We start from the raw sequence: 25,411 nt of genomic DNA on the forward strand, positions 1-25,411 counted from the left end.
CGATGGTCTTACACAGCTCTTCCTTCAGGGAAAAGGCCCCCGGAAACAGTGTACTTTTAGTCCACAGTGCCCAATGAGCATTGGCTGAAGGACACGCTTTATTTTTTATCTCCAGAAAACTCAGCTGTGTTCACTACCCCTGTGGCAAGACCTTTGGTTTTTGCTTTCTCCAGCTGCTCAAGGTGCACCACCAATTTCATATTCATGATGTTGCTTCCCCAGCATCTGGGGATCTCATCGTACCTGTAGTTGTAATCTGCTGTTCTCTTCTGAGTTCACCTGTGTGAAGGCAGCGATGGTACAAGCCTTCCCCTCTGCAGGGGGCAGCCCCATTTTACAACACAAAGCCTTTAGGAAGACAACCAGCTCAATGGGATGCTCCTGCATGCCTGCTTGAAGGACAGGAAGCCTGCTGGTGGAGACATCCTTTCTATCCTCTTTGCCAGCCTTAGCTTTGGCCAACAGTCTGCTAGTCTATACCTGTGGACCAACTTCAGTAGCTAGGGAGCTCTCTGGTGATCTAAGTCCTGGGTGAACTGGTTACTGGGTGGGTGGTCTTGGTGGTGGAGGAATTTTCAGCCACCTACAGAGGATAGTCACTTGACAAAGCAGTTTTGGGTTGGGGGTCCTATCTGATGCCACAATTATTTGTTTGGCTTCTTTCTCAGATGGGATTCACCATCCTCTTGGCTTCCTGCTTCTTGGTAACAGTGAGGGGGTCACCTTCTTCCCTTCTGGGCATCGTGGGCACATGAACAAGAGAGCAAAAGTTCCATTATCTTCTAATTCTGTTTCCCCACAAACCTTTTGAAGCTTTCTCACAGCTCGAGGAAGTGACTGTTAAGTCTTAAATTAACATTTCTGATTTGTTTTTATTTATTGGCCTTCACCAAAAAGAATTATAGCTTGTATGTGATTAGTGTGTTTTCATATTTCAGGGCCATATCTTAAATTCACCATATGTTACATAAAATTAGGTTTATAATAATAGGAAAAAGTATATATAACTTAAATCTTTGCTTTTGATGTATATACTTAGAATACTTTGTTTTAAATTTTTACTCATTCAGGGTTCTTTATAAACTTCTGGCATCTAAAAGTGAAGGAATAAGAGTACAAGCTCTCAAAGCAATGGGCTATTTTTTAAAACACCTGGCCCCAAAGTGAGTATATGTGAAATCTAAAGCCTGTTGTATGTTATTTATTTGTTTTATAAATCTTTAGAATAGCCCTTGTGTTTTGTAGTTCCTGTAGACTTTCTTTTCCTTTTTAGTCATAAAATGTCGAATGAATATAATGCTGTAATTACCTACATAGTTTAAAAATCCACTGTGAATAGTAGCATCTAGTTTATAAATCTCGCTTATTGTGTGTCCATTATGAGAATGTTTGGATAAACTGAATTAAGAAACTCCTGGAAGTTGCATTGCACGTGGCTTGATCTGTGGTTTCACTGGGTTTATATGTACTATAAACCTGATCTATCACTATAGCATTTCCCATATTGTGTGTAACTGAAACTCTCCTCATTCTTTCATACATTCATATTTGCTGAACACACTAATGCTCTACACATTGTCTGTGGTAGTAGAATTGGTATCATAAGATACTGACTATTTTGGTGTAGAGCAGATGGGGCATTTGTTGCCCTTGGGTTGAATTCATGTTTGTTTTTATATACACAGTTTTATTAGGATGCTGCCACAGTGACTTGTTTGTGACCGCTTTGTGATTCAGTGACAGGGTGTTGAATTAGAACGGAGACATACGGTCTACAAAACCTAAAATATTTACCATCCAATATATCCCCCAGCCCCTACCCCCAGAATTTCTTATTTAAACGTTTTGTAGCCTTAGTGACTCTACTTTAAATAAAATTGGGGTGAATGAATTGGAATTTATTAGTAATGTGAAAAACTTCATGTCTCTTCTGTCCAGTATCCAGGCTAAATAATGCAGAGTTAGAAAATACATGACTATTTTTTATTGCAATTGTAGGAGAAAAGCTGAAGTTATGCTTGGGCATGGATTGTTTTCATTGCTATCTGAAAGACTCATGCTTCAGACGAATTTAATCACCATGACCACGTATAATGTCTTATTTGAGGTATGAATGTATTTATTAGAATTTACTTTTACTGTTGTCTTTGAAAACTTGATTAGGAAGACACCTGTATGTTTGAGCTAACATTTGATTAATAAGATCATATAAATTTGTGATCTCAAATTTTAAAATTAACCACGTAGAAGAAATGTGCCTGTATTTTTGTCTTTTAATCCGTGGATTATTAAACTGCGTGGACATCTTTGTTTAATTATATTCTGCATTGAGTATTTTGGCTTCTAATTTTATAATTCAGTGAAAACTGAGTTATACTTTCAAAGTTCTAATTCTGTGTTATGCATAAGATACTTAAGATGCTACTTTTGCTTGTATCGTAAGCCTTTACTAGTTGGCGCTTGAAGCTGGTTACTGACAACAGTGCAGTGATGACGCTAATGCCATCTGTTACCTTCTGTAGATTCTCATAGAGCAGATCTGCACTCAGGTGCTACATAAACCACATCCAGATCCAGAGTCTTCAGTAAAGATACAGAACCCTCGTATGTATTTTTAATGTACTTTTGAAAACTGTTTTGCTACCTAAAAAAGGTGTGTAGGGAAAACTTAAAGTTGACATTGTTGGAAACATCCTTAAATATGTATTTTATTGAGGGCAATGACATAATACAAGTTTTATGTTGAATGTCATGTCCAAATGACCTTAGGTTATGTGGAAATGCTTCTGAAGGTTTTAAAGAATTATATGCATAAAAGCTTGATGTAACATATTTTCAGAAGAACATTGATTGCATTACTTTGTGAAGTCAGCCTGAATTATATGAGTCATGGACTTAGTTTTCATCTTAGATTACTGTCGATGCAAGAACACCAAATTTGGAATGGAAAGATGCTGTCTTCATTGTTTATGAGTATAATTTTTTGGAACAACATTTTAATTTTTGCTACTCAGAGTTCTTAATCAGTTGTTCAAAGTACACCTTTTTGCATCCTACCGTTTAAAATTATGTCATTAAAATAACTGGTTTGTAGAATTTTGAATTTCATTTTGTATATGCTGAGGTGTGTTTGTGGGTATGGTACTGATTGCCAATTTTCAAAACATATGGCCCTTCAGTTTAAGTCTCTTAAGCCAGTGGTTGTCAACCTTCCTAATGCTGTGACCCGTTAATACAGTTCCTCATGATGTGGTGATCCCCCAACCATAAAATTATTTTTGTTGCTGCTTCGTAACTGTAATTTTGCTACTGTTATGAATCGGGCAATCCCTGTGAAAGGGTCGTTCTACCCCCAAAGGGGTCGCGACCCACAGGTTGAGAACTGTTGCTTTAGAGCATTTCGAGAACTGTTCATCTGATTTTAGAGAATGAGGAAGAATACTATATATATATATATATATATATACATATATATATATATATATATATAGAGAGAGAGAGAGAGAGAGAGAGGAAGAGTTACAAAGTAACAAATTTTGAATATATTATCTCCAGATTATACAGGCTCTGAAAAGACAGGCAATATATGAGAGATCTTCATGGAAAAATATTATCCCATGATTTTTGAAGGTCTCCCATATTTCTGGTGGTTAAAGGTCCCTGGGTGGTAAAAGTAGTCTTTGCTTGGGTACCAACATAAAAGTTGGTTCCTGACCCTCACCCGGGGCACCGTGGAAGAGTCCTGCTGGTGCTTCTATAGAGACCACGGGCAAGGATATGCCCTGTGAGTTGATCTGCTTTGGAACACATGGGGCTGCCCTGAGGTGAAGGCTGTTTGACACTACTGGTTCTGTTTTGTTTTATATTCGTGGGTAAGGATCGAGCCAACCTGATTTGGAATCCCTGCTATACATGTCTTTACTAACTCTGTGAGTTTGCTTAAATTGTTGACTATGCTTGTGCATCCGGTTTTCAATCTCTAACATAGGGATAACAATACTTATCATTGTGTGCAGGTGACACGAGTAAGTACTTGTCTGTATTTTAAATGGCCTTTTAAGGTAGCATGTCCTCAGAGGTTAGTGCTGTTGCTGTCACCGTCACTTGTGATGATCATTGAAAGCATTTGCCTAGAGAAACTTCGGGTTTGTCATTAGAACAATTTAGAAATTATACCATTAATTTCATGACAAATTAAGTTCAAGTGGGCTCTTAATTAAAAAAAAAAAAAATCAACCAACCAACCAAGCAAACAAAACGGTTGCTGTAGAATAACCAGAGTCCTTGGTAAAAGCTGGTTTAGAATTTCCAAAATTCTTATTTGGCTAAAATTTGATCTTGTTTTTTAATTTCAGATTCAGGATAATAGCTTTATTTTGTGTTTCTTTTTCATTAAGTTCTAGATTGAAGTTTATATTTAAGGACTCTTTCTTTTGAAAAAGCTAATTTGGGGGAATTTAGGCAATTTTATTTTAAGGTAATTATGGTAGCAGGTTTGTTTTACATTAGGTGAACGAGTAGATTTTTAATTTCCTTTTTTGTAATTTAAAAATTCCACTCTAATTGTACTTTTTAAATTATAGATGAAAATCTTGACAGCTTTTAAATTTTACTCTAATAAAGGAAAGATTTTGGGTCTAGCATAAATTATGGTGAAAGAGCCGAGAGTTTGTTCTCTTTCTTTGAGCTTCTGATTGCAATGGGCTGTCTTACTGTGTGGAAAAGATCAGAGATTTAGCAAAAATTTCACCATTATTTGACTTATTACTTGACTTGCTTTATTTATAATTAGCTTTACTAATTCATGGTATGGAATAAAAGACTCTTACTGAATTATAGTGGATGCTTGCTAACGATCCATTGCCGGTTTTTTCTCTGCATGTTTTCTGTAACCATACAGAGGGTATTTTCAGTAGATGTTTAAGTTAGAGACATGAGAGAAAATTCAATGTATTGGTGATCTTCCATCTTAGATTTTTTATTTTTTGCTGCGGCTTCTTTTTTACTTATTTATAAACTGTCTTGCAGAGATACTGAAAGTAATTGCAACCCTACTTCGACACTCTCCCCAGTGTCCAGAGAGCATGGAGGTTCGCAGAGCCTTTCTTTCTGACATGATTAAACTTTTTAATAACAGTAGAGAAAACAGGAGGTAAGCAGAACTACAAAGCATTTATTTTCAGTATCCTAGTCTACCTTTGTATAAGCACATTTTGCCAAAGAAAAATTACTTTGAAAAATACTGTGAAGTGAATATCCCATATGCTTTCTTCATTAAGGGTATATAAATAATGTCCCATATAGTTAAGAGTTTCTTCACCACATCCTTTAATTGTTTTGAATGTTTATCCGCAGATAGTTTTTTTTAGCTTATTTTAATTTAAACCTTTAGTTTTTAGTATATTTTCAAATGATTTATTATTTTTTTTTAAAGAGTAATTCAGTGCCCTCTTAACACTTTTCAGGAGCTTGCTACAGTGCTCTGTTTGGCAGGAATGGATGCTTTCCCTTTGTTATTTTAATCCCAAGAATTCAGATGAACAGAAGATAACAGAAATGGTATATGCCATATTCCGGATCCTACTTTACCATGCAGTCAAATATGAGTGGGGTGGCTGGCGTGTGTGGGTGGACACACTGTCAATTACACATTCAAAGGTAAGTTTCTTTATGAAAATGGGTTTTTCATTTTAAATGTCTGGAATTTAGATTTTACTCATTAATGAAAAAAATCCACGTTAAAAATCAAGATAAAGAAGCAGGTTAAAGTGTCCGGGAATGGATGGGGAAATAGATCTATGTGCCTATATTTATAGATTTAGTACTAAGGTGACGGAAGGACATTGGGTCTCCAGTCAAGTACGCCCTCAATGCAAGAATACTTTCTTCTATTAAATTGGCATTCTATGATGCTCACCTTCCCGACACAACCGCTGAAGACAAAGTGGGTGAATAAGCAAATGTGGTGAAGGAAGCTGATGGTGCCCGGCTATCAAAAGATATAGCGCTGGGATCTTAAAAGGTTGAGGGTAAACAAGCGACCATCTAGCTCAGAAGCAACAAAGCCCACACAGAAGAACACACCAGACTCACAAGGTGCCGAAGGGATCAGTTATCAGGCATCAAAGAACAAAAAATATCATTGGGTGCACACCTCCACGATACAATCGCTGAGGACAAACGGGTGTATAAGCAACTGTGGCGAAGAAAGCTGATGGTGCCCGACTGTCAAAAGAGATAGTGTCTGGGGTCTTAAAGGCTTGAAGGTAAACAAGTGGCCATCTAGCTCAGAAGCAACAAAGCCCACATGGAGGAAGCACAGCAGCCTGTGCGATCACGAGGTGTTGAAGGAATCAGGTATAAGGCATCATAACAAAAAAAAAATCTTACCATAGTGAATGAGGGCAGGAGTACAGACTGGAGACCCAAAGCCCATTTGTAGGCCACTGGAGAGGGTCTAGGGGTTTAGGGGAGGAGACAAGCCAGTCAAGGTGAGATGATGTAGCAAGATGAAAAATACAACTTTCCTCTAGTTCCTAAATCCTTCCCTCCCCACCCCCACTTTCATGATCCGAATTCTACCTTGCAAGTGTGCCTAGACCAGAGGATGGACACTGGTACAGTTAGGAATTGGAAACACAGGGAATCCAGGGCAGATAATACTTTCAGAACCAGGGGTGTGAGTGGCGATACTGGGAGGGTAGAGAGAGAGTGGGTTGGAAAAATGGAACTGATTACAAGGATCTACACATGACCTCCCTTCCTTGGGGGACAGACAACAGAAAAGTGGATGAAGGGAGACATCGGACGGAGCAAGATATGACAAAATAATAATTTATAAATTAACAAGGGCTCATGAGGGATGGGGGAGTAGGAAGGGAGGGGAAAAATGACCTGATGCCAGGGGCTTAAGTGGAGAGCAATGCTTTGAGAATGTTGAGGGCATGAATGTACAGATGTGCTTTACACAATTGATGTATGTATGGATTGTGATGAGAGTTGTATGAGCCCCTAATAAAACGATTTAAAAAAAAGTTCGGAAATGAACAGCTGAAATGGGGTTTCATTAAAAGGAAATACAAAGTTTTTAATTTCTTCAAAATAAACAATCTTTTGAATGTCAATTTCATGTGCATTTTCATTAGTAACATTAAGAATTATCCCTCAGGATGAAAGAAGTTAGGTTTTCAAGTTTCCAGACTAGTTTCTCTCAATTTTATTGGAGCGGAGAGCTTGTGACCAGCAGGTGGCGTGCTGGATTCAGAGATGAGAAATACCTTAATATTATAAGGCTTTTGATTGAATGGAAAGGTCTTGTTATTTGCTGCTTTCTGCTCATGTTAATTGATTTGAAAGACTATACCAATGTGATTTTTAAGTAAAGCCAATATGCACTGTGCAAATAGAAATTATACAGTTACATGTGTGTAGACATTGTTTATATTTTAAAAAAATGCAATGGTCTTAACACAAGAAAACCTTAAAGACTATTGTTTCTATTTGCTATTTAGGAAGTTGGGCCCCCTTTCTCAATTGCTTTGTCTGTCATTCCTTGCCCCTTGCAACTAGCTTGAATACAGTAAAATGTTGTTTCATTGATAGTGTCTGCCTTTTGTATTTTTTGAAAGAGTTCTTCCCTTATTCAGAAGTAATAAAAATGTTGTTTTCTCTTTTCACGTTCCTGGAATTTATTAGAAAAATTAAGAACAAAAGTAAAGTGATAGATGTGTGATATTCTGAATGTTACAGTGGCCGCTCTGGGATATTTTATTATAGGATTTGAAGTACTTGTCCGACTCCTTGAGGATGTATGTATTTAGGTGTTTCTTTGAGTAGCTTTCTAGTCCTGGAGAGTAATATTTTGAGAGTAGTATTTTGCTTCCTCTCAACCAGCTATTCCTGTGGAGAAAGATGAGGCTGCCTGCTTCCTTAGTAGTTAGTCTTGGAAACCTTACAGAGCAGTTCTGTGCAGCCCTATGAGGTGGCTCTGCATCACAATTGATGGCAGTGATTTTGGGTTGAGTGTCTTCCAGTGAGAGAAAAGTGTGCTACTATTGTAAGGCTAAAAGATGTTTTAAAGAGTCCTTGTGGCGCTCTACTGATAATCAAGAGGAACTGTTTTTTTAGTGCCCAGAAATAGCACCAATAAGGACATCTAACCAAAACCCGGTGCCATTTTCAAGTTCATAGTAACCTCATAGTCTCTTTATGGGAGTGTACAGCCTCATCTTTCGCCCGTGGAGTGGACGGTGGATTTGTACTACCAACCTTACGTTAGCCAGCTAATACTTACTGGACGGTGCCACCAAGGCTCCTTAAGGATATCTTAGAGTGGAAGAAACCAAACCAATTGCCACTGAATTGATTCAGGCTCATGGAGACCCCACGTGTGTCAGAGTAGAACCGTGTTTCATAAAGTTTTCTTTTTAATTGTTTTAGTGACAGTTTACAGAACAATTTAGTTTTCCATGTAACAATATACATAGGTTTAACAGCACACTTCCCCCTTCCTCCTTGTGTTTATGTTTCCATCTTTCTCTCTTTCCTGTCTCTTCCTGACTTTGAGTTCTGTCCTTGGACAAATGCTGGCCTTTAGATCTGCTGTGGTTGATTGTTCTGAGGAGTGGATACTGCCCTGGTGGGAGGGTTTGCCTTATTGGTCTGTCTGACATTTGGCTAAAAGTTGAGCCATGTCGCTGAGTTTAGTTCCAGACTTGAAGGGGGCCTGAAAAGCCCTAGTTTCCAGGGTTCTTCCAAGTCTATATTAGAGTCGTTACAATTTTTAAAAATTTTGCTCCATAATTTCTTCTCTTTCTCTTTAGGACCTTCTCAGAGGATTCCTTTCAGAGTAATCAGTAGTGGTAGCTAGGCACCAGATGGTGGTCTCAAAGGCTTGGCGGTTGAAGTTCACATGTATCGTCCTTTAGTCCTTTGTACTAATTGTTCCCTTACACCTTTGATTTTCTTCATCCTTATTTGCTTTAGTGGGAAGAAATTAATAGTTGCACCTTAAGATGGTCCTTCATAAACTTTCAAGAACCCTGTCTACCATTAAGTGGTATGTAGAATGTTGCTATTGAGTTTTCTGTGCTCTAGGGCCAGAGACCCAGGTGTTTGGTTGTGGCTAAGACGTTTTCATAACTGTGCCATATTCATAGATAGATAGATTTGAACACATAAATACATATGTAGAAATAGCCTCTCTCAAACACACATTAGTGGGCGTGTCCCATTCCTCTTCCCCTGCTGTTCTGCTTGACTGCCTGCATATCCACGCATAGGTGACTGTTTACTGTTCTTGTAGGATTGTATCCTCATACCAGGAGCCCTGGAGGTGTACTTTGACCACAAGGTCAGCAGTTTATACCCACAGGGGCTCTGTTGGAGATAGAGGAGGCTTTCCGCACTCCTAAAGATTACAACCCGAAAACTCCCATGGTCGGTTCTGCTTTGCCCCATAGGGGCATTAGGTCAGAACAGACTATGGCAGTGAGTTTGTCTGTTTCCTTGGCATCAGAGTGCCACGCCCAAGGTGTCTTTTGATGACTAGAAAACTCATTCAGGTAGCATCTGAGTGCATTCTGTTTTCACCACTTATGTTGGAAGAATCACTAGTTATGTTAGAAGTTTATGTTTGAGTAAATTGTAGTGGGAAAAAAGAAAAGATGTGATTTTACAAAATGGCTGTGTTTTACACACTACATTGCTAATGATGGTAATTTTAGCTCAAGCCAGTGTTTGCTTAACTGTTGCTTAAGAATCAAACTGACCTTTGGTGTTTTTGTGTCAATAAAGTTTTGTTAGATTCCTTTATATATTTACTATAACTGCTTTTAATCTAAAAGAACAGCATTAAAAAATAAGAACAGCATTGAGTGGTGGTTAGAGAGGCTAGAAAGCCTAAAATATTTGCTTTTTGTTTTTTTGTAGAAAATGTTTGCTACCTGGGTTTAATTTGTTTCATTTTGTGCTTATACTCAGGTCTTTTGGTATTTATTATTAGCTTCTACAATCGACTGATTTTCTGCCAATATTTTCTTCCTTTATAAAATACGTTTAGGAAAATTTTGTTGAATGTGAGCCTCATGGATATTTAAATTGGATTTCAGAGAGAAAGGAAGGGAAGAAGAAGGAAGTAAGAGAGAGGAAGACAGAGAGATTGATAACTTGGTAGACTGATTCTTGGTCAGTAAGTGCCAATATGAACTAGATTTTTCTATCAGTTCAGTGCTTCTGTGGCACTGTGGGCTAAGTACTGGGCTGCTAACCTTGAGGTCAGCAGTTCAAACTCACCAGCAGTCCCGTGGGAGAAAGATGAAGCTGTCTGCTCCCATACAGATTAATAGTCTCGGAAACACTAGAGCAGTTCCACTGCGTCCTTTAAGGTCGCTGAGAGTCAGAGTTGACTGCAGCGCAGTGAGCTTGGGCTTCCAGGTTGTGTACATTAGTTTGCTCAAATCCTTAGGCCTGATGGCTAGATGAATATAACCTTAGAGAGTACTTCTTAAGGTGTCCCCTGAATAGCTCTGGGATTCTACCTGACCTTTTCAGGGGTCCACAGTGTCATCCTTTCTAAGCTACATATTTGTGTGAGGGTGAGTTGTCTTTAGATGCTTCAACTAAAGATTAATACCAGCAATTAAATACAGAGCAGATGGGAGAATACAACTGTCTTCTCTTACGCTTTTCAAAAAAAATTTGGAAAAATGTGAAGTAATAGTACTCTTTTTACTGTTTCCTTTTTTAATAGTTCTTTTAAAAAATGTTTTATATTAACATGTAGTGGGCTTATTATTATTATTATTAAATGAATTAATAAATGCTATTAGGAATTTTCAGTATTAGTTTGTAGCATTATAATATTGATACATGTAGTCCATATAACCAAAAGGCTTAGGGGTGGGGGAAGCAGTATTTTTTAATATTGCCAAGTGTCTTCCTCTGACATAGTTTACAGGGAATTATTTTGTTAACTTTCATAACATGTAATATGGGCAGTGACTAGTGCGATTTGTCCCTGTGTGTTGCAGTGGAATCTAGAGAGGCCCCTGGCACAGTGGTTAATGTGCTGCTACATAGTCAGCAGTCGGAGCACACCTCCTCCTCCAGGGACGAAGCAGGCCGCCTCCTCCTGTAAAGAATCACAGCGTTTGAGCTGATACTGATTCTGATTCATGGTGACCTTATATAGTGTTTCTCCGGGACTACAAATCTAAACAGGAGCAGGCAATTTCAGTTGTCTCTTGCAGAGTAGCTGGGGGATTTGAACCTTTGACCTTGAGACTCTGAAAGTACAATGCCACCAGGTTCATTTGTAACCAATATCATGTAGTTGTGATTTGTTCTATAGGGTCTTTATGAGTCTGAATTGACTCCATAGCAGTAGGCTTGGTTTGGAATTTGCAGATGAGTTGGAACAGGTACCCAGTGTTGTTATGTAATTTTACAGGCAGGAAGGTACCATGGTAGTGCCCCGGTGTAAGCCAGGGTTCAAACCCTTCAGCTGCTCACGGGAGCTGCCCATCTGCCCCTGGAAAGATTACAGTCTTAGAAACCCAAAGGAACAATTCTACTCTGCCTTCTCTGGTTGCTTTGAGTCAGGGTCCACTGGAAAGAGAGGGTGAGTGAGTGCAAGAAAATACTTTTTTAAAGGCTTTTCAGTGATTTAAAAGCTGTGTATGCAGCAAGTGAAAGGGTGATGAAGAAATTGTATAGAGTAGACGCCGGTTTAATTGTTTCAAAGTAAGAGCAAATTCATACTATTAAAGGGCAAGGAAAAATTGTCTGTCAGTCAGAAGTTTGTAACCTGGGCAGTGCTTGTGAAATAAAGTATTATGGAAATATGGAATCTTAAATAAATTAAATATGAACAATTATTGGAAGAATCCTTAGTATTTTTTTCACATTGTAAAAGAAAAGACTTTCCCCTCCTTCAAAGAGCATATGTTAAGGTTTGGAGGATGGTAAAGGAAAAATTACAAGCCACCATCTCATACGATTTCAAATCAGTAATTCTTTTTATTTGCTGCCCCCACCCCCCCAAATCAGTAATTCTTATACTCAGTTTATTCATAAGAAACTTAAAGTCAGCTTTTAAGTTTTATGTATGCATATAGTTTAGTTAATATGTATTGTCCTTTAGTCACTTGGGGCTTTAAACAGATTTTAAAATCTTTGCAAAGAAAATATTGCTTGAACGAGAGTTCTCTTGTGCCTCATTTTGGCCAAGAACCAGCGTTTGACCTATTGTTTGTATGAGATTTAGGATTTCATTTCAAAAATAAAATAAATTTTGACTAAATTAGCTGACTAGAACCAGACCTATCACTTTTTTGTGTTAAAGTATTTAAATAATAAAACAAAACTAAGACTTTACCTAACTTTGTGAAAGGGAGAAGACAAATTTAAAGTTACAAGTTCTTGTAGTTTCACATTCCATGTCAGTGTTTGACATCCAGCTTAGTTTTATTGTGAGTGTGTGTATTCTTTGTTGATTAAGGATCTTTTCTTTTTCATAAGCTTTATATGAATAATGCTGTATTCAAATTTTATAGTTTTAAAATCCTTTTTTAAAAATCACTTTATTGGGGCTTGTACAGCTCTTATAACAATCCTTAATCAGTCGTATCAAGCACAATTTTATACATGTTGCCATGTTTTAAAATCTTGACCTGTGTTTTAAACATAAAACTGGACAACTTAGCCTCTGAGGGTTACCCTCCCCTAAATAAACCAGTGCTAATGAGTCAATTCCGAATTCGTTGACCCTGCTTTGGGTTTCTGAGCTTTACACCATTACAGGAGCAGACAGCCTCATCTCTCTCCTGCAGTGAGGCTGGTGGGCTATACCTGGTAATCTTGAAGTTAGCAGTCCAGTGCCTAGCCTATAGCACCAATCAAGCAGGCTCTTCTGATCATTATGTAATAGACTTTTCAGTGGAGCTGAGGTGCTTCTGTAAGTAGGTGACAGTTTGTACCACGTTGTTAAAAATTCTGCTGTAGTGAAGAAAGTTGATGGTGCCTGACTATCAAAAGAGCGCCTGGAGTCTTAAAGGCTTGAAGATAAAAAAGGGGCCATCTAGCTGAGAAGCAACAAACCCCATGTAGAAAGAAGCACATCAGCCTGTGTGATCATGCGGTGTTGATGGGATCAGATAGCAGGCATCAAAGACACAAAACAAAAATCATATCAGCGGGAATGAGGGGGAGGCCAGAGTGGAGACCCAAAGCCCATCTGTAGTCATTTAGACACCCCCTGTCAGAAGGGCCACAAGGAAGAGATGAGCCAGTCTGGGTTCATTATAGCACCGATGAAACATACAACATTCCTCTAATTCTTTAATGTCTCCCAATCCCCACCCCCCACCCTGACTACCAGGACTCCAATTCTATCTTAAAAATCTGGATACACCAGAACATGTATACTGGTATAGATAAGAGCTCACAGCACAGGGAATCCAGGACAAATAAACCCCCCACAACTAATAAGGGGAGCAGCGATACTAGGAGGGTAAAGGAAGTGGGGGAGTACGGGGGTACCCATCACAATAATTGGCATATGGTTCCCCTTCCAGGGGGATGGACAGCAGAAAAGTGGGTGATGGGAGACAACAGTTGGTGTAAGGAAAAAAAATGTTATCAAGGGGACGTGAAGGAGGGAGGATGGGGAGTGGGGAGGGGAAAATCAGCTGATACCAAGGGCTCAAGTAGAAAGAAAATGTTTTCAAAAAGATGACGACAACATGTGTAGACATGTGTGTGACACAATGGAAATGTGTATGGATTGTGAATTTGGGGGGCGCTCAACATATTCATTGTAAAGCTTTGAAAATTTCATGCATGTGCTACTAGAATGATGCTTATCTTTTTAAAAATAATTTTATCCATTTAAAAATCTCAACATCACACGGCATTGGATAAAGAACTGGTGTGTAAGGAACTAATGCCGCAGAATTGGATCGCTTTGCAGAGTCACATCAGGATATATGCAGCTGCTATAAAAAGCCAGAGAAACTCAATTGCAATTTTATTGTCCAGTGTGATAGATTCCCTGCCACCTCTGTAGCAAGGAGGCTGTTTGTCACGGTGTCCTCTTCCAGCCGCTGGACTGGGTTTCAGAGGCTGTAACGGGCTCTGCTAGTGTCGCTGCTCCGTCTTGGTTACCTGGGTCTCAGGGTTGGAGATGTGTACTTGTTAAAGAGTAACCTCTGTAAAACAAAATTTCATTGTTGTGTTTGCGGTCTAGATTTTCACCTATTTATCTTTTGTTCCTCCCTCTCTCTTTTTTGAGTGTACATTATCTTGATTAAAATAAGTAGTGTTCACTTGATGCGCCCGTATGCTTCATTTTAATTGAAATTTCAATAAAGGCATTTAAAATGTTCTCAGTATGAGGATTATCCAAAATAAACCTTTACTAAACAAATACATTTAAAACTTTTAGATGCTGTGTTTCCTCTAGATCCATATTGCCATACAGTATAATGGATCATTGACCCATAATACAAAATAAGTCAAGGTTGTTCAACTTGAATTCCAAATATAATATGATTTTGTTGTTTTAAACCTCTAATAATTTGTTAAGCCACTTACTGTGTTACAGCAGAAAAGGTACATTAAGACAGCTATACCATTAAAATCACCAAAAAATCCCCAAAACCAAAGTGAATTAGATTCTCCCTCCCTCCCCCCCCAAAATTCTATATATACTTGGAACAGGGAATTTAGAACTTAACAATAAATGCATACCGACTACTCTAAAACCAAGAACTGCTCATTGGGTGAAGTATTTCATTACTTTGGGTAACCCAAAATATTTTAAGTTTTTACTTAATCTTTGCAATCTGATAATTTAAACATAAATATCATTTTATATAAGAACAAGTGCCATTATGTTAAATGGAACTCAGCATAAAGCAACATAAAATGTGGAAATCTTTGTTTTCTTCCAAAATTTTCCATTTTATTTTTAAAAAGTATTATAAAAAACAACATATATAAAATGGGTCTTATTAAAGCCATCCATATATGTGCCCATGTATAAAATGTGTGTGTGTGTGTGTGTGTGTGTGTGTGTAGGGGAGGTAGCTAGATGGTAACATTAAAACAATCTATTAGATTTTACAAATAAATTTCCAGAGTTACAACATTTTTATGATAAGTAGATTTTAGACTTTATCGTAATTTTTACTTAATTGTTAAAATATTGATTTTAAAATATTTTGATCAAATTATGAGTTTGTTTTTAAAGTATGTACTTGAACAGGAAATTTAGGACTTAAAAAAGTACATAGAGTCATACACATAAAACAAAAAATCAGTCATTATCCAAATACCTATATAAAACTATTAACTAGATCTTTCAAGTTTCCTCTTTTGCATATTAATGTATTCACATACTTGTATGTAACTATTTTCTTATAAAAATATCATCATTTTTGTTATTTACAATCTCATTACACTTAGTGATCTGGTTCTGTGTAAGTTTTAATGGGTGCGTAGTGTGGAGAGGATAAACCAGGGCTGAACACAGGTTCACTCTCGTTCTACCCTCTGGTGAGAATTTGCCTTTCTCTCCCAGATACACGGAAACAGCTTCTACGAGAATACATATATCTGGGGTAGAGAGGCATGTTCTCAGCAGAGGACTCAACTGGAACGAATCTCTTCAAAGCCCAGAAGCAAATTTAAACTGATACATATATGGCTTTCATGTGTCAATATTTAGAATGGTGTGTGGCATACAGTAAGCATTTAGGATAGCACTTAACCCTGCAGATGTTTCGAGGGGGAAATTGCCTATCCAAATGTTTCCAGGGGAAAAAATTGCCTATCCAAAAATTGCCTATCCAGTATTTTATCACGTGTGGACTTTAAGCATATTGGAAAATTGCGGAGCAACTATCAACTAAATGGAAATTCTAGTGCTTTAAGGAATTTGAAAGGAGCCTTGGTGGCTTCCTGTTGGGCTGCTAACTGCAAGGTTAGCAGTTCAAGACCACCAGCTCCTCCCCACGAGAAAGATGAGGCTTTCTAATCCCACAAAGAGTAACCGTCTTGGAAACCCACAAGGGCAGCTCTACCCTGCCTGATAGGGTCACAGCGAGTAGAAATGGGCTCCATGGCAATCCATTTGGTTTGGGTTTGGGAAGGGAATTTGAAGGGAGCGCTGGCAGCAGAGTGGTTGCATGTTCTGCTGCGAACCACAAGATCAGCACTTCAAAACCACCAGGAGCTCTGCAAAGGCAAGGCTTTCTATGTAACGATCTTTTTACCATCTTGGAAACAAACCCCACAGGGTCGCTATGAGTTGGAATTGACTCGATGACAGGGAGTTTGGTTTGTGTTTGGGAAAGAATTTGAGGGCAGAATGTTTTTTATTCCCTTTTGAAAAACTTTGTTCAAATAAATTCTAGAATATTTGCCTCTGTTAGTGTGGTATGTTACAGAGATTAAAGAAACAAAAACAAGATTAGCACTTGGCAGGCTTGTTCATAAATTATGGCCTCACTGGATATTAATATGGAAGTGTTGCTCAAAAATCATGACATGAAAGAAGGAAGTCTGTTTTTATTATTTACTCATCTTGTTTCCCAAAGAAGATGCATCTCAGAACAAAGGCTGTAACTTTTTGTAACATTTGCGTATTAGACACTTTGAATTCTTGGAAGGATTAATTTATGTGTTTACTTTTTGTATTCTGGATTTCTCCAAAATTCTGCTCATAAAAACTGATGGAAAAAAAATTTAATCTATTTAAAATGAAACTTGAAGACCTTTGAGTATAAATGGCTTTATATAGTATACCATATGTGTATTTTGACCTATAATTGAAAAAAATGTTACATGTGCCTACACACACACACACACACACATTTTTACCAGTTGATTCATTTTTCATGTAAACATCAGTGAAGATGGATTATGTTCTGCAACTGACTCATTGTGAAACCGACACCATTATCCTTTCTCATAGTATTTCTCCAGCATTAGAAGACATTCAGTGCTCCCAAGCAGTGGCTTGTTCTTTCCTCCTCCCTTTTGGCCCGTTGAACTTCATTCTCTGTACATTTGCAGATTTATGTAAGCGGGACCATACATTGTTTGTCTGACTGGCTGACTTAGCATGATGTTTTTAAAGTTCATCAATATTGTATGTATCAGGATTTCATTTCTCTTTATAACTGAACACTATTCCATTGCATACACACACACACACACACACACACACACACAGCATTGAGATAGTTTATTGTGCCAGCCTGGTCGATACAAGTGGGATTAATTGAAGGGCGGAGAGTTAAATGGCTCCGTGAGCCTCGCCTTTCTTGTCTCTCGCTCTTTGATCATCGGACCAGTGCGTGGCTGCCTTGCTTGTTCTGTGCCTCAATTTACAGGCTGCACTACCTGTGGGACGCCTAGCCTGTGGACTGTGTTGCTGACAGTTGAGGTCCCCTTAAGACCACATGATTGGAATGTACATCTCTGGAGCTGGGGACTGACTGTTGGTGACCTGCCTGACAGTTGGTGACCTGCCTTCCTGTTTGCTGCCTGTGCTGAGATAGCCTAGCTCTCTCTCTACAGAGGACTACCTGGCTGCTCTCAAGACTTGAAGGACTGCCAGTGTCTCACAACTTGCTCACGGGAGTGAACTGCAATGAGCCATTTGTACTGCTTTATAGTTTAACTGTTCATTTCTTGTGTTATATATCTATCTGTATATAATTTAACAGTTCATTTATTGTGTTATATCTGTCTATCTATATATAAAATTACTAGCAATCTGGTTTTGTCTCCCCAGAGAACCCTAACACAAGCATATATTGTTTATTGCTTATCTCTCAATAGAAAGTTAGGTTTCCATCTTTGGGCTATTGCAAATAATGCTGCAATGAAAGTTGGCATGTAGGTTTCTGTTTGCATTCTTTTAATTCTTTTGGATATACTTATGTAGTTAGGATTGGAATTATGGTATACGTGAAATAGTTAAATAGGATTGGAATTATTTATAGGTTATATGGTAGATTTGTCTTTAGCTTTTCATTTTTTGATTGGGTTACTAATCTTGTTGAAAAGTTGTAGGGTTCATTATAAATTTCGCATATGAAACCCATATCAAACATGGTTGAAAGTTTTTTTTTTTCCTTCCAGTTCACAGGTTACCTCTTTGTCCTTTGATTCACAAGTTTTTAATTTTGATGAAGTTTTGTAATTTGCCTTTTCTCTCTTTTTTGGTAGCTTATCCCTAGGTAGATTTCTCTTCCTCTCTCTTTGCTCTTTTTCTGTCTTTGCCCGTTTGAGATGCAGAGCCTGGGGTGGTGTAGTGGTTATGCCTGGGGCTACTAACTGCAAGCTGCTCAGTGAGAGGAAGACGAGACGTTCTACTCTTGTAAAGATTTACTCTCTTGGAAACCGAAACCATATAGTATTACCCATTTTTCCAATAGGACATAAAATTCAGAAGGGCGGTGGTTTCTCTGCCTAACTGCAGTATTCGTAATTCTCTAAACATTGCTGATAGAACACTAGTGTTCTTTGTTGGTTAAATGAATGAGTTTTGAAAAATATCCATGATCTATTAAGTGATAAGAATGTGTAGAACAGCTTGTGTAGTGAGTGTTTGTTGGTAAAATAAAAATTTATATTTGTGTGTATATGTACAAAAATACCCCTGGAGGAGAACACATAAGAAATCAATAACTCGTTGCCAGTTTTTTGCTGGGAAGAACTATGCAAATAGAACACAGTGGTGGGAAGGAGTCTTTTCACTGTGTAATGCTTTGCATTTTAACTATTTAATTCTTACATTTAAAAAAGTGCAACGCATGTATGAGTGTGTTTACAACCTTTTTTCCCCATATATGATTGTTCACTTTGTTGTCAGGTTTCCGTTATTTTTATCATGTTCTGAGGTTTCCATAAGGTAGCACAGGCCTCTCTTTTGGGTAGTTCATCAGTGAGGCTCTCTCAAAAAATCATTTAGGCGCTTGGACTTGTACTAGATGACTTAGATTTGTGACTGTTAGCGATTTGTATAAGACAGTTCAATAAGTATAGTTATCTGTTTTCATCTAGTACTTTATACTGTTGTTGAAAACTGTCGGATGAGAGTCTTTAATTCATTCTGTTTTGTGGTGTAATCCTTTTAACTATGCTCCTTGATATCTCATACAGGAAGATTTGGCTATTTTAAAATATGTGATATTTATAAATTGGGAAATTTGGGTATTCTAGGAGCTGTAAGTTAAAATACCATATTCAGCCAGTATTTCTTTTTTTTTTTTTTTTTAACATTTTATTAGGGGCTCATACAACTCTTAACAGCCAGTATTTCATTAGGAAAACAAAATACAGTGACAGAGATGTATTTGCTTAAAAATAAAGTCAACTATTGAACATTGCCTAACATTGTTTTTGAAGTCTAAATTTTTATAGGTTAAATATTTTACATATAGATTGAAAAGATAATATTAATTTCTTGAGGTATTGAACTCACTTTTAATCTCTTAAATGTCAAATTTGAATGGCAATTAAGTGGAAATAAATGTCCAGAGAAATGTTATTAGCTCAATGAGCATCTTTAACTAGTGCTTTATAGAAGTGCTTTCCAAACATTGCAAACAGTTATAGATTAGCTATCAAATGATTGTGGAGATTAATGACTACTCTTTTAGCTGGGTAATTTAGAACAATATCTGGTAATTAATTGGGAATTATCAGTATTAAAGACACAGATAACTGAAGGAAAACAGCATCAAAAAGATAACAATGATGATAGTGTATTGCCAGTAAGCTTTTAGACTACTTATGTAAATTTTAGGTAAATTTAAAAGTGAACAAAATCAGAAAATTGAAGAATTTTTAATACTCCGTTTTTTTGACAAAGCTTAACTATTTGATTTGCTTAGGGAAGATAGAACAATAATTAGAACATAATTTGACTTCCTGTGCAGAGCACAAAAGGAAAGTGTATAAAATAGTCCATATGCCATTTTCAGACTCTAGTCTACAAAAGTGCACCTTGCTTTGAATTGAAATGCTTAAGTATGTAAAGCCATCAAATTTTAGATCACCAGTTGAAAGTTCATCTGCTCATAAATAGATCTAGAAGAATTATATTTCACCTTTTAAATTAAATTTTCTAAAATCAAAAGATCTAAAGACTATGAAGAGGATAATAAAAACAAATCTGTAAGAGATACATTGTGATAGCAAAATTGTACCTTCTGAAGATAACCAACACCAACAACATTGGCCATGAGTAGGATACCGGCATCTATAGCTAAGAGAATTCCTCAAATTGTTTAAAAACCGGGAGAAATGTCACTTCTGGTTAATTGACTGTGCACTATGGGACAACAAGGTATTCTAGACATTGTGTAGCTGATCCTAGCAGTATATGTTGCTGTTAGTTACCACTGAGTTGGCTCTAAGGACAGCGGAATGAAAGGCGGCCTAGTTCTGTGCCTCCTTCAGGATTGGTGGTCTGCTCTAGCCCCTTGTGGTGCCTGCTGAGTGTTTTTGAGTGTCTTTCAAGCTAGAAGTGCTCATTTTCCAGTAGGACAGTATTCTCTTGTGCTGTCCACAGGATTTTCAGTGGTTCGTTTTTGGAAGTGTGTATTTTTTGCCCTTGCTTTACTTAGTTGGGAAGCTGCAGTCGAATCTGTCCACCATGGGTGCCTCCGGTGGCAGAGCTTCAAGAATCTTTGCAGCATCTACACTGCCATGTACAACATGGTAGTGGACTCCACCAAATGCTAGGTGCTGCCAGATGGGCTCCGACTCACAGCAACCCTGCGCTCTGTGGAACCCAACGCTGCCCGGTCCTGTAGCCTCCTCGCCGGTGGTGTTTGCTTGAGCCCAGTGTTGTAGTCCCTGTCAATACATCTCATCGGTGTCCTGCTCTTTTGTGCCAACTTTGCTATGAACGTCCTTCTCCAGGGACTGCTGGTCTTTCCTAATAGCATATCCAAAGTGTGAGAACAAGTCCTGCTGTCCTCACTTCCAAGGAACTTCCTGGTTGTGCTTCTTCCAGGATTGATTTATTTGTACTTCTGGCAAACCTCGCAACTTTCAATCGTCTTTGCCAGCACCATGATTCAAATGTATTGATTTTTGCATGTTTTTGAAGGCCCTCTTAGATAAGGTGGGATTAAGAGAGCAGAAATGTACCCCCGCCCATCTTAGAATTTACTAAGCATGCTTGTATTCCAATACTTACCAGATTCTGGGTACTATAATTTTGATTGAGTTTCAGTTTTCGTCACTGTGGTCTTACTTCTCAGTGCCTTCGAGCAGCTCACAGTGTGAGTTTTACTCACGTGATCCCGTGGCTGTGCCACGCTCGACTCTGAGAAGCTAGCGAGCTGTAGGCATGCATTTGTTTTCACCAGTATCTCTTCTCATGATTGTTTATATGCAATCCATTCTTCTTTATTTGCACATGACTATGCTTATACTTTTAGTTAACCTGTATCTAAGGCACTCATAGCTTAGTTACACATAGGTGTTTTAAAGAACTATCCATTTTCTTACATTTCTGCAGACTAGAAATCTGAATCAGGCTTTGTTTCAGGGAGAGGCCCTTTTGGTCTTATTTAAATTGCCCATCATCTTGGCAATTCCTGAGGTAGTGGGTGCATCTGCTCTGCTGTCTGCCTTTCTTCCCCTAGGTGTGGGTGTCTGTATGCATGTCAGATCTTTTGATAAGAACTAATTAGGTTTAGGATCCACCTTTACTGATATGACCTCATTAACATTATAAAGAAAACTCCTTCCAAATAGACTTACTTTCATGAATCCAAGGGCCAGGAATTCAGCAGGTATTTGGAGCAGGGGAGGGGCATGCATACTTTATCTTATTCTGACATATTGTGAGTTGTATTTGGGGTGTTCACTTGTGTTAAAGTATTTCATATTTCATGAAATGGAGAACGTAGGTTTCTAGGTAGCCCATCTTGTGATTATTATTACTATCCTACGTTGTTTACTCAACATATATTAAGTGAAAGGCCATTACTTCCCTGTAGGACAGTTTGCAAGATACTCATGTGACTAAACAATGTGATTGGTGGTAGGTTTTTGTAAACTTCGGTGGGCCAGCAGAGAGGTAGGGAAATAGCAATGAAGCACTGAACACTAAGTATATTGCTTGACTGCAGTAAGACCTCTTTTGGGTCGGTTTCTATGCTTATGGCCAACGACTTAGCCTTTCAGCCACTGACCCTAAGAACCCTCACTTCTGTCCAGTCAGTTCCAGCTCTTAGTGTCCGTGTAGGACCGTACAAATTATACAGAAGAGTGTAAAGTATAAAGAAAAGTATCTTCTTCTTAAGTATTTATGAAATATAAAGGTGCTTCTAAAAGTTTGTGGGAAATAGAACTGAAAGATATTGGGATTTTTCCACAAACTTTTGATGCCTTCTCATAACTATGTTTTTGGTACGGTTGATTTTTGTGGCTGAGTTTTTGTCATTTTACTGAAATGAGCATTGGTAGGTGAATTAAGTTTGATTGCATTATATATATCATGTGTATGTAAAAGTGTTGGAAACACTTTGTATTTCCTTTTGTATATTTTTAATGGATATTTTAACAGATTTTCACTTTTTTTTCCAATATAGGTCACTTTGGAAATACACAAAGAAAACCTTGCCAATATATTTAGGGAGCACCAGGGAAATGCTGGTGAAGAAGTAGGGCCATGTTCTTCAAGTCCAGTCCAAGCACTGCCCGATACTAGCATGGATCATGTTTCAGAAGGGTCCAAGCCGTCAGATACCAAGGATTCTCCTGTCTCATCTAGTACCACCAGAACTGATGCTGAAAACTCACGTGTTGAGGAGGCATACTTGGTAAACTCAGCATCCAACATTGAACTAGGAACACATAATACATCTAATGAAGAGAGGAAAACTGAGCAAGAAAATCAAGAATTACTGGATGAAGTCCCACTGGCAAATAAGACAGTGAATGCAGATGTTTTAGGAGTATCTTCTGAATTAATCGAAGCAGCCTCTGTTACTTCTAATTCGTTTAAAGCAACTGGGAAAGATACCGTGGCCGTCAGTGAAGTAGCAGCCTCCTCAAGCTCGCCTTCAGAAGAGGATCCCTCAGAGAGGCCAGAATTACTGGATAAGTCTCTAGTAGACGAAGAGGAGGATGACGATTACGTGGAACTCAAGGTAGAAGGCAGTTCTCCTGAGGAAGCCAGTTTACCTACTGAGCTCCCAGACGGGGGTTTGCCTACACCTGGGTCAGAAACCAGCGACGCTCAGGACCTGCCCAGTAATGACTGCAAACTAATTCCGGAAGACGGACCCATTACTGAAAAGCAAACTGAAGACGAATCTCAAAATTGTAAAGATTCCGGAATCTCGACTATGAGTGCATCTGAATTGTCAGCTTCCTTACCAGAAACTCCTGCTTCCCAAACAGCTGTACAGTCAGATGTTGCTGAGACGCTGGAGGAAGAGAAGAAAGCAACTGATCTTGCTGGAGAAACCAAATCAATCAGTGAGAGTCATGCTGTCAGTTTAGAATCTCCACCTACTCCTGAGCAGAAGATTGCCAAGTTGGATGTCTCCAGCGTTGCTGCCGACACGGAGAAGCTGGAATTGAAGGCCAACACAGACACGGAAGCCTCGCAGCCTCACCGACCCGTACTTGAGGTGATTATTTGCTCTTGAAATGTGCGTGCATCGAATTAAATAAAATGCAACAAGTGTATATATGTTTGATTTCATTTTGGAATTGGTTTATAGACTGTCCTCAGTTACTTAAATGTAATGTAATGATTAAATTTCAAGCAGTGAGCACAGGGTTTGACATTTTCTAAGATTTCATGAGGTGCAAGCTCCTTTTTATTTTCCCGTCACAACATGGGAAATGTTTCATGAAGGGCACAATTTTCACTTAGAAAGGAAATACAGGAAGTACTTTTATTCCCTCATTTGACTAGCCTGGTAACAGTTAGTTGGCGCATTAGTTTTCTAGCAAAATCCAGGACTACTTTTCTCTAAGACCACCTGCCATTTTTATGATGCTGTTTACAGAACATAGGGTTTACAACCCCTCCTTGCAGTTGGTTTACTGTCTAAGAGGCAGGTGCCTTTGCTAAAGCTAGAGGCGGACTCTTCTCTCTCAGTATGTCGGCATACTCTTGAGGCTCAATGACTGGTTGCATGTTGTCACCCACCATTTTTTCTATTCTTAACCACTCTCCCCTCTTATTTATTTCCTTGTTCTTCATTGTATTTTCCTTATTTTTGGGGGTGGTTCTTCATTTTAATGAGTTTATAATCTAGGTACTGCTTTTTTTTAATGCCAATACTCAAGATGAATAACTTCTTGAACCTTGCTTGATCCTTCATGCCACATTGACTGGTGGTGGTACTGATATGGGTCCAAGATAATTACTATTGAATTGAAGTAGTTTAGCATTTTTTTTGTAACTTTGCTTTAAATGTGTTAAATTATGAATATTATTCCTCATTGATGAATTTTTCCATAATTCTTTACTGCCTTAACTGTGCTTGTTACCTGAATTGTATAGAAGCTACTGAATTATTTTACTAACAGCTTTGTTTGCAGTGGGATTTATTATTACTTAAATTTCTCCATATTAGATGTCAAGACAACAGGAGCAGCCACGCCAAAGTGTAGCCTCTGACGCAGCTTCTGGACACAGGAGGGATTCCAGACCGACTATGTTTCGTATTCCTGAATTCAAGTGGTCTCAAATGCATCAGCGTCTGCTCACTGATCTTTTATTTTCAATAGAAACAGATATACAGATGTGGAGAAGGTTTGTCCATATATTTCTTGTAGATGATGTGTATGAACTTTAGTGTTCATTTCAAAAGAACTTCATGTAGTTTACACTTTATTCTTAATTTGGAATTTGGTTAAGAGTAGACTATAAATTGTTTCTGCGGTTGAGTTTTATTAAATTAATGTTTTTTCAATTTTAAGAAATTCTGTCTAGATTATAAAAACTTGAAATGTAGAGATGTACATTTTTTTAACTGAAGATTTTCTATAGATTATTGTTTAGTGTGGGATTTTTCAGAGAGGCAAGCTTACTGAGTGGCTTTATTATTGGAAATACTGAAAAACTACTGGGATTTATGTGTACGAGACTCCAGTGCATAAAAGGTGTATTTCAGAATTATACTTTATTGTTTAATTTGTGATTTTATAAGTACCCAGTTTATTTATATGTCTTTGTATACTCTTATTTTTTTACTTAAAGCATTTCCAAAAGAAATGCTAGGAATTTAGAATAGCACATTTGGCTCTATGCACCTTTTAATTGTGAGTGCATGGTTTCTCAGAGTTTGTCTGATTTACTTCACATTTTTATATCAGGTGTAATGTTAACAGAATTTATGTGTTAGCATGGCAGGAGGGC

At 38.0% G+C, this 25,411-nt stretch overlaps 1 protein-coding gene across 2 annotated transcripts in view; it reads left to right on the top strand.

Annotated features, from left to right (window-relative positions):
• The window catches only part of LRBA (LPS responsive beige-like anchor protein), a 706,055-nt gene that overhangs the window by 142,696 nt on the left and 537,948 nt on the right, over window positions 1-25,411 (top strand). For both annotated transcript variants that reach the window (XM_075543710.1, XM_075543711.1), the window contains exons 18-24: window positions 1,071-1,163; window positions 1,999-2,107; window positions 2,523-2,604; window positions 5,029-5,152; window positions 5,466-5,658; window positions 22,623-23,669; window positions 24,627-24,805. In XM_075543710.1, the coding sequence (XP_075399825.1) occupies window positions 1,071-1,163; window positions 1,999-2,107; window positions 2,523-2,604; window positions 5,029-5,152; window positions 5,466-5,658; window positions 22,623-23,669; window positions 24,627-24,805 (1,827 nt within the window). The remainder of the gene's footprint in view (window positions 1-1,070; window positions 1,164-1,998; window positions 2,108-2,522; window positions 2,605-5,028; window positions 5,153-5,465; window positions 5,659-22,622; window positions 23,670-24,626; window positions 24,806-25,411) is intronic.

This window comes from Tenrec ecaudatus, chromosome 3 (assembly GCF_050624435.1).
Source record: "Tenrec ecaudatus isolate mTenEca1 chromosome 3, mTenEca1.hap1, whole genome shotgun sequence".
Lineage (NCBI taxonomy): Eukaryota > Metazoa > Chordata > Mammalia > Afrosoricida > Tenrecidae > Tenrec > Tenrec ecaudatus.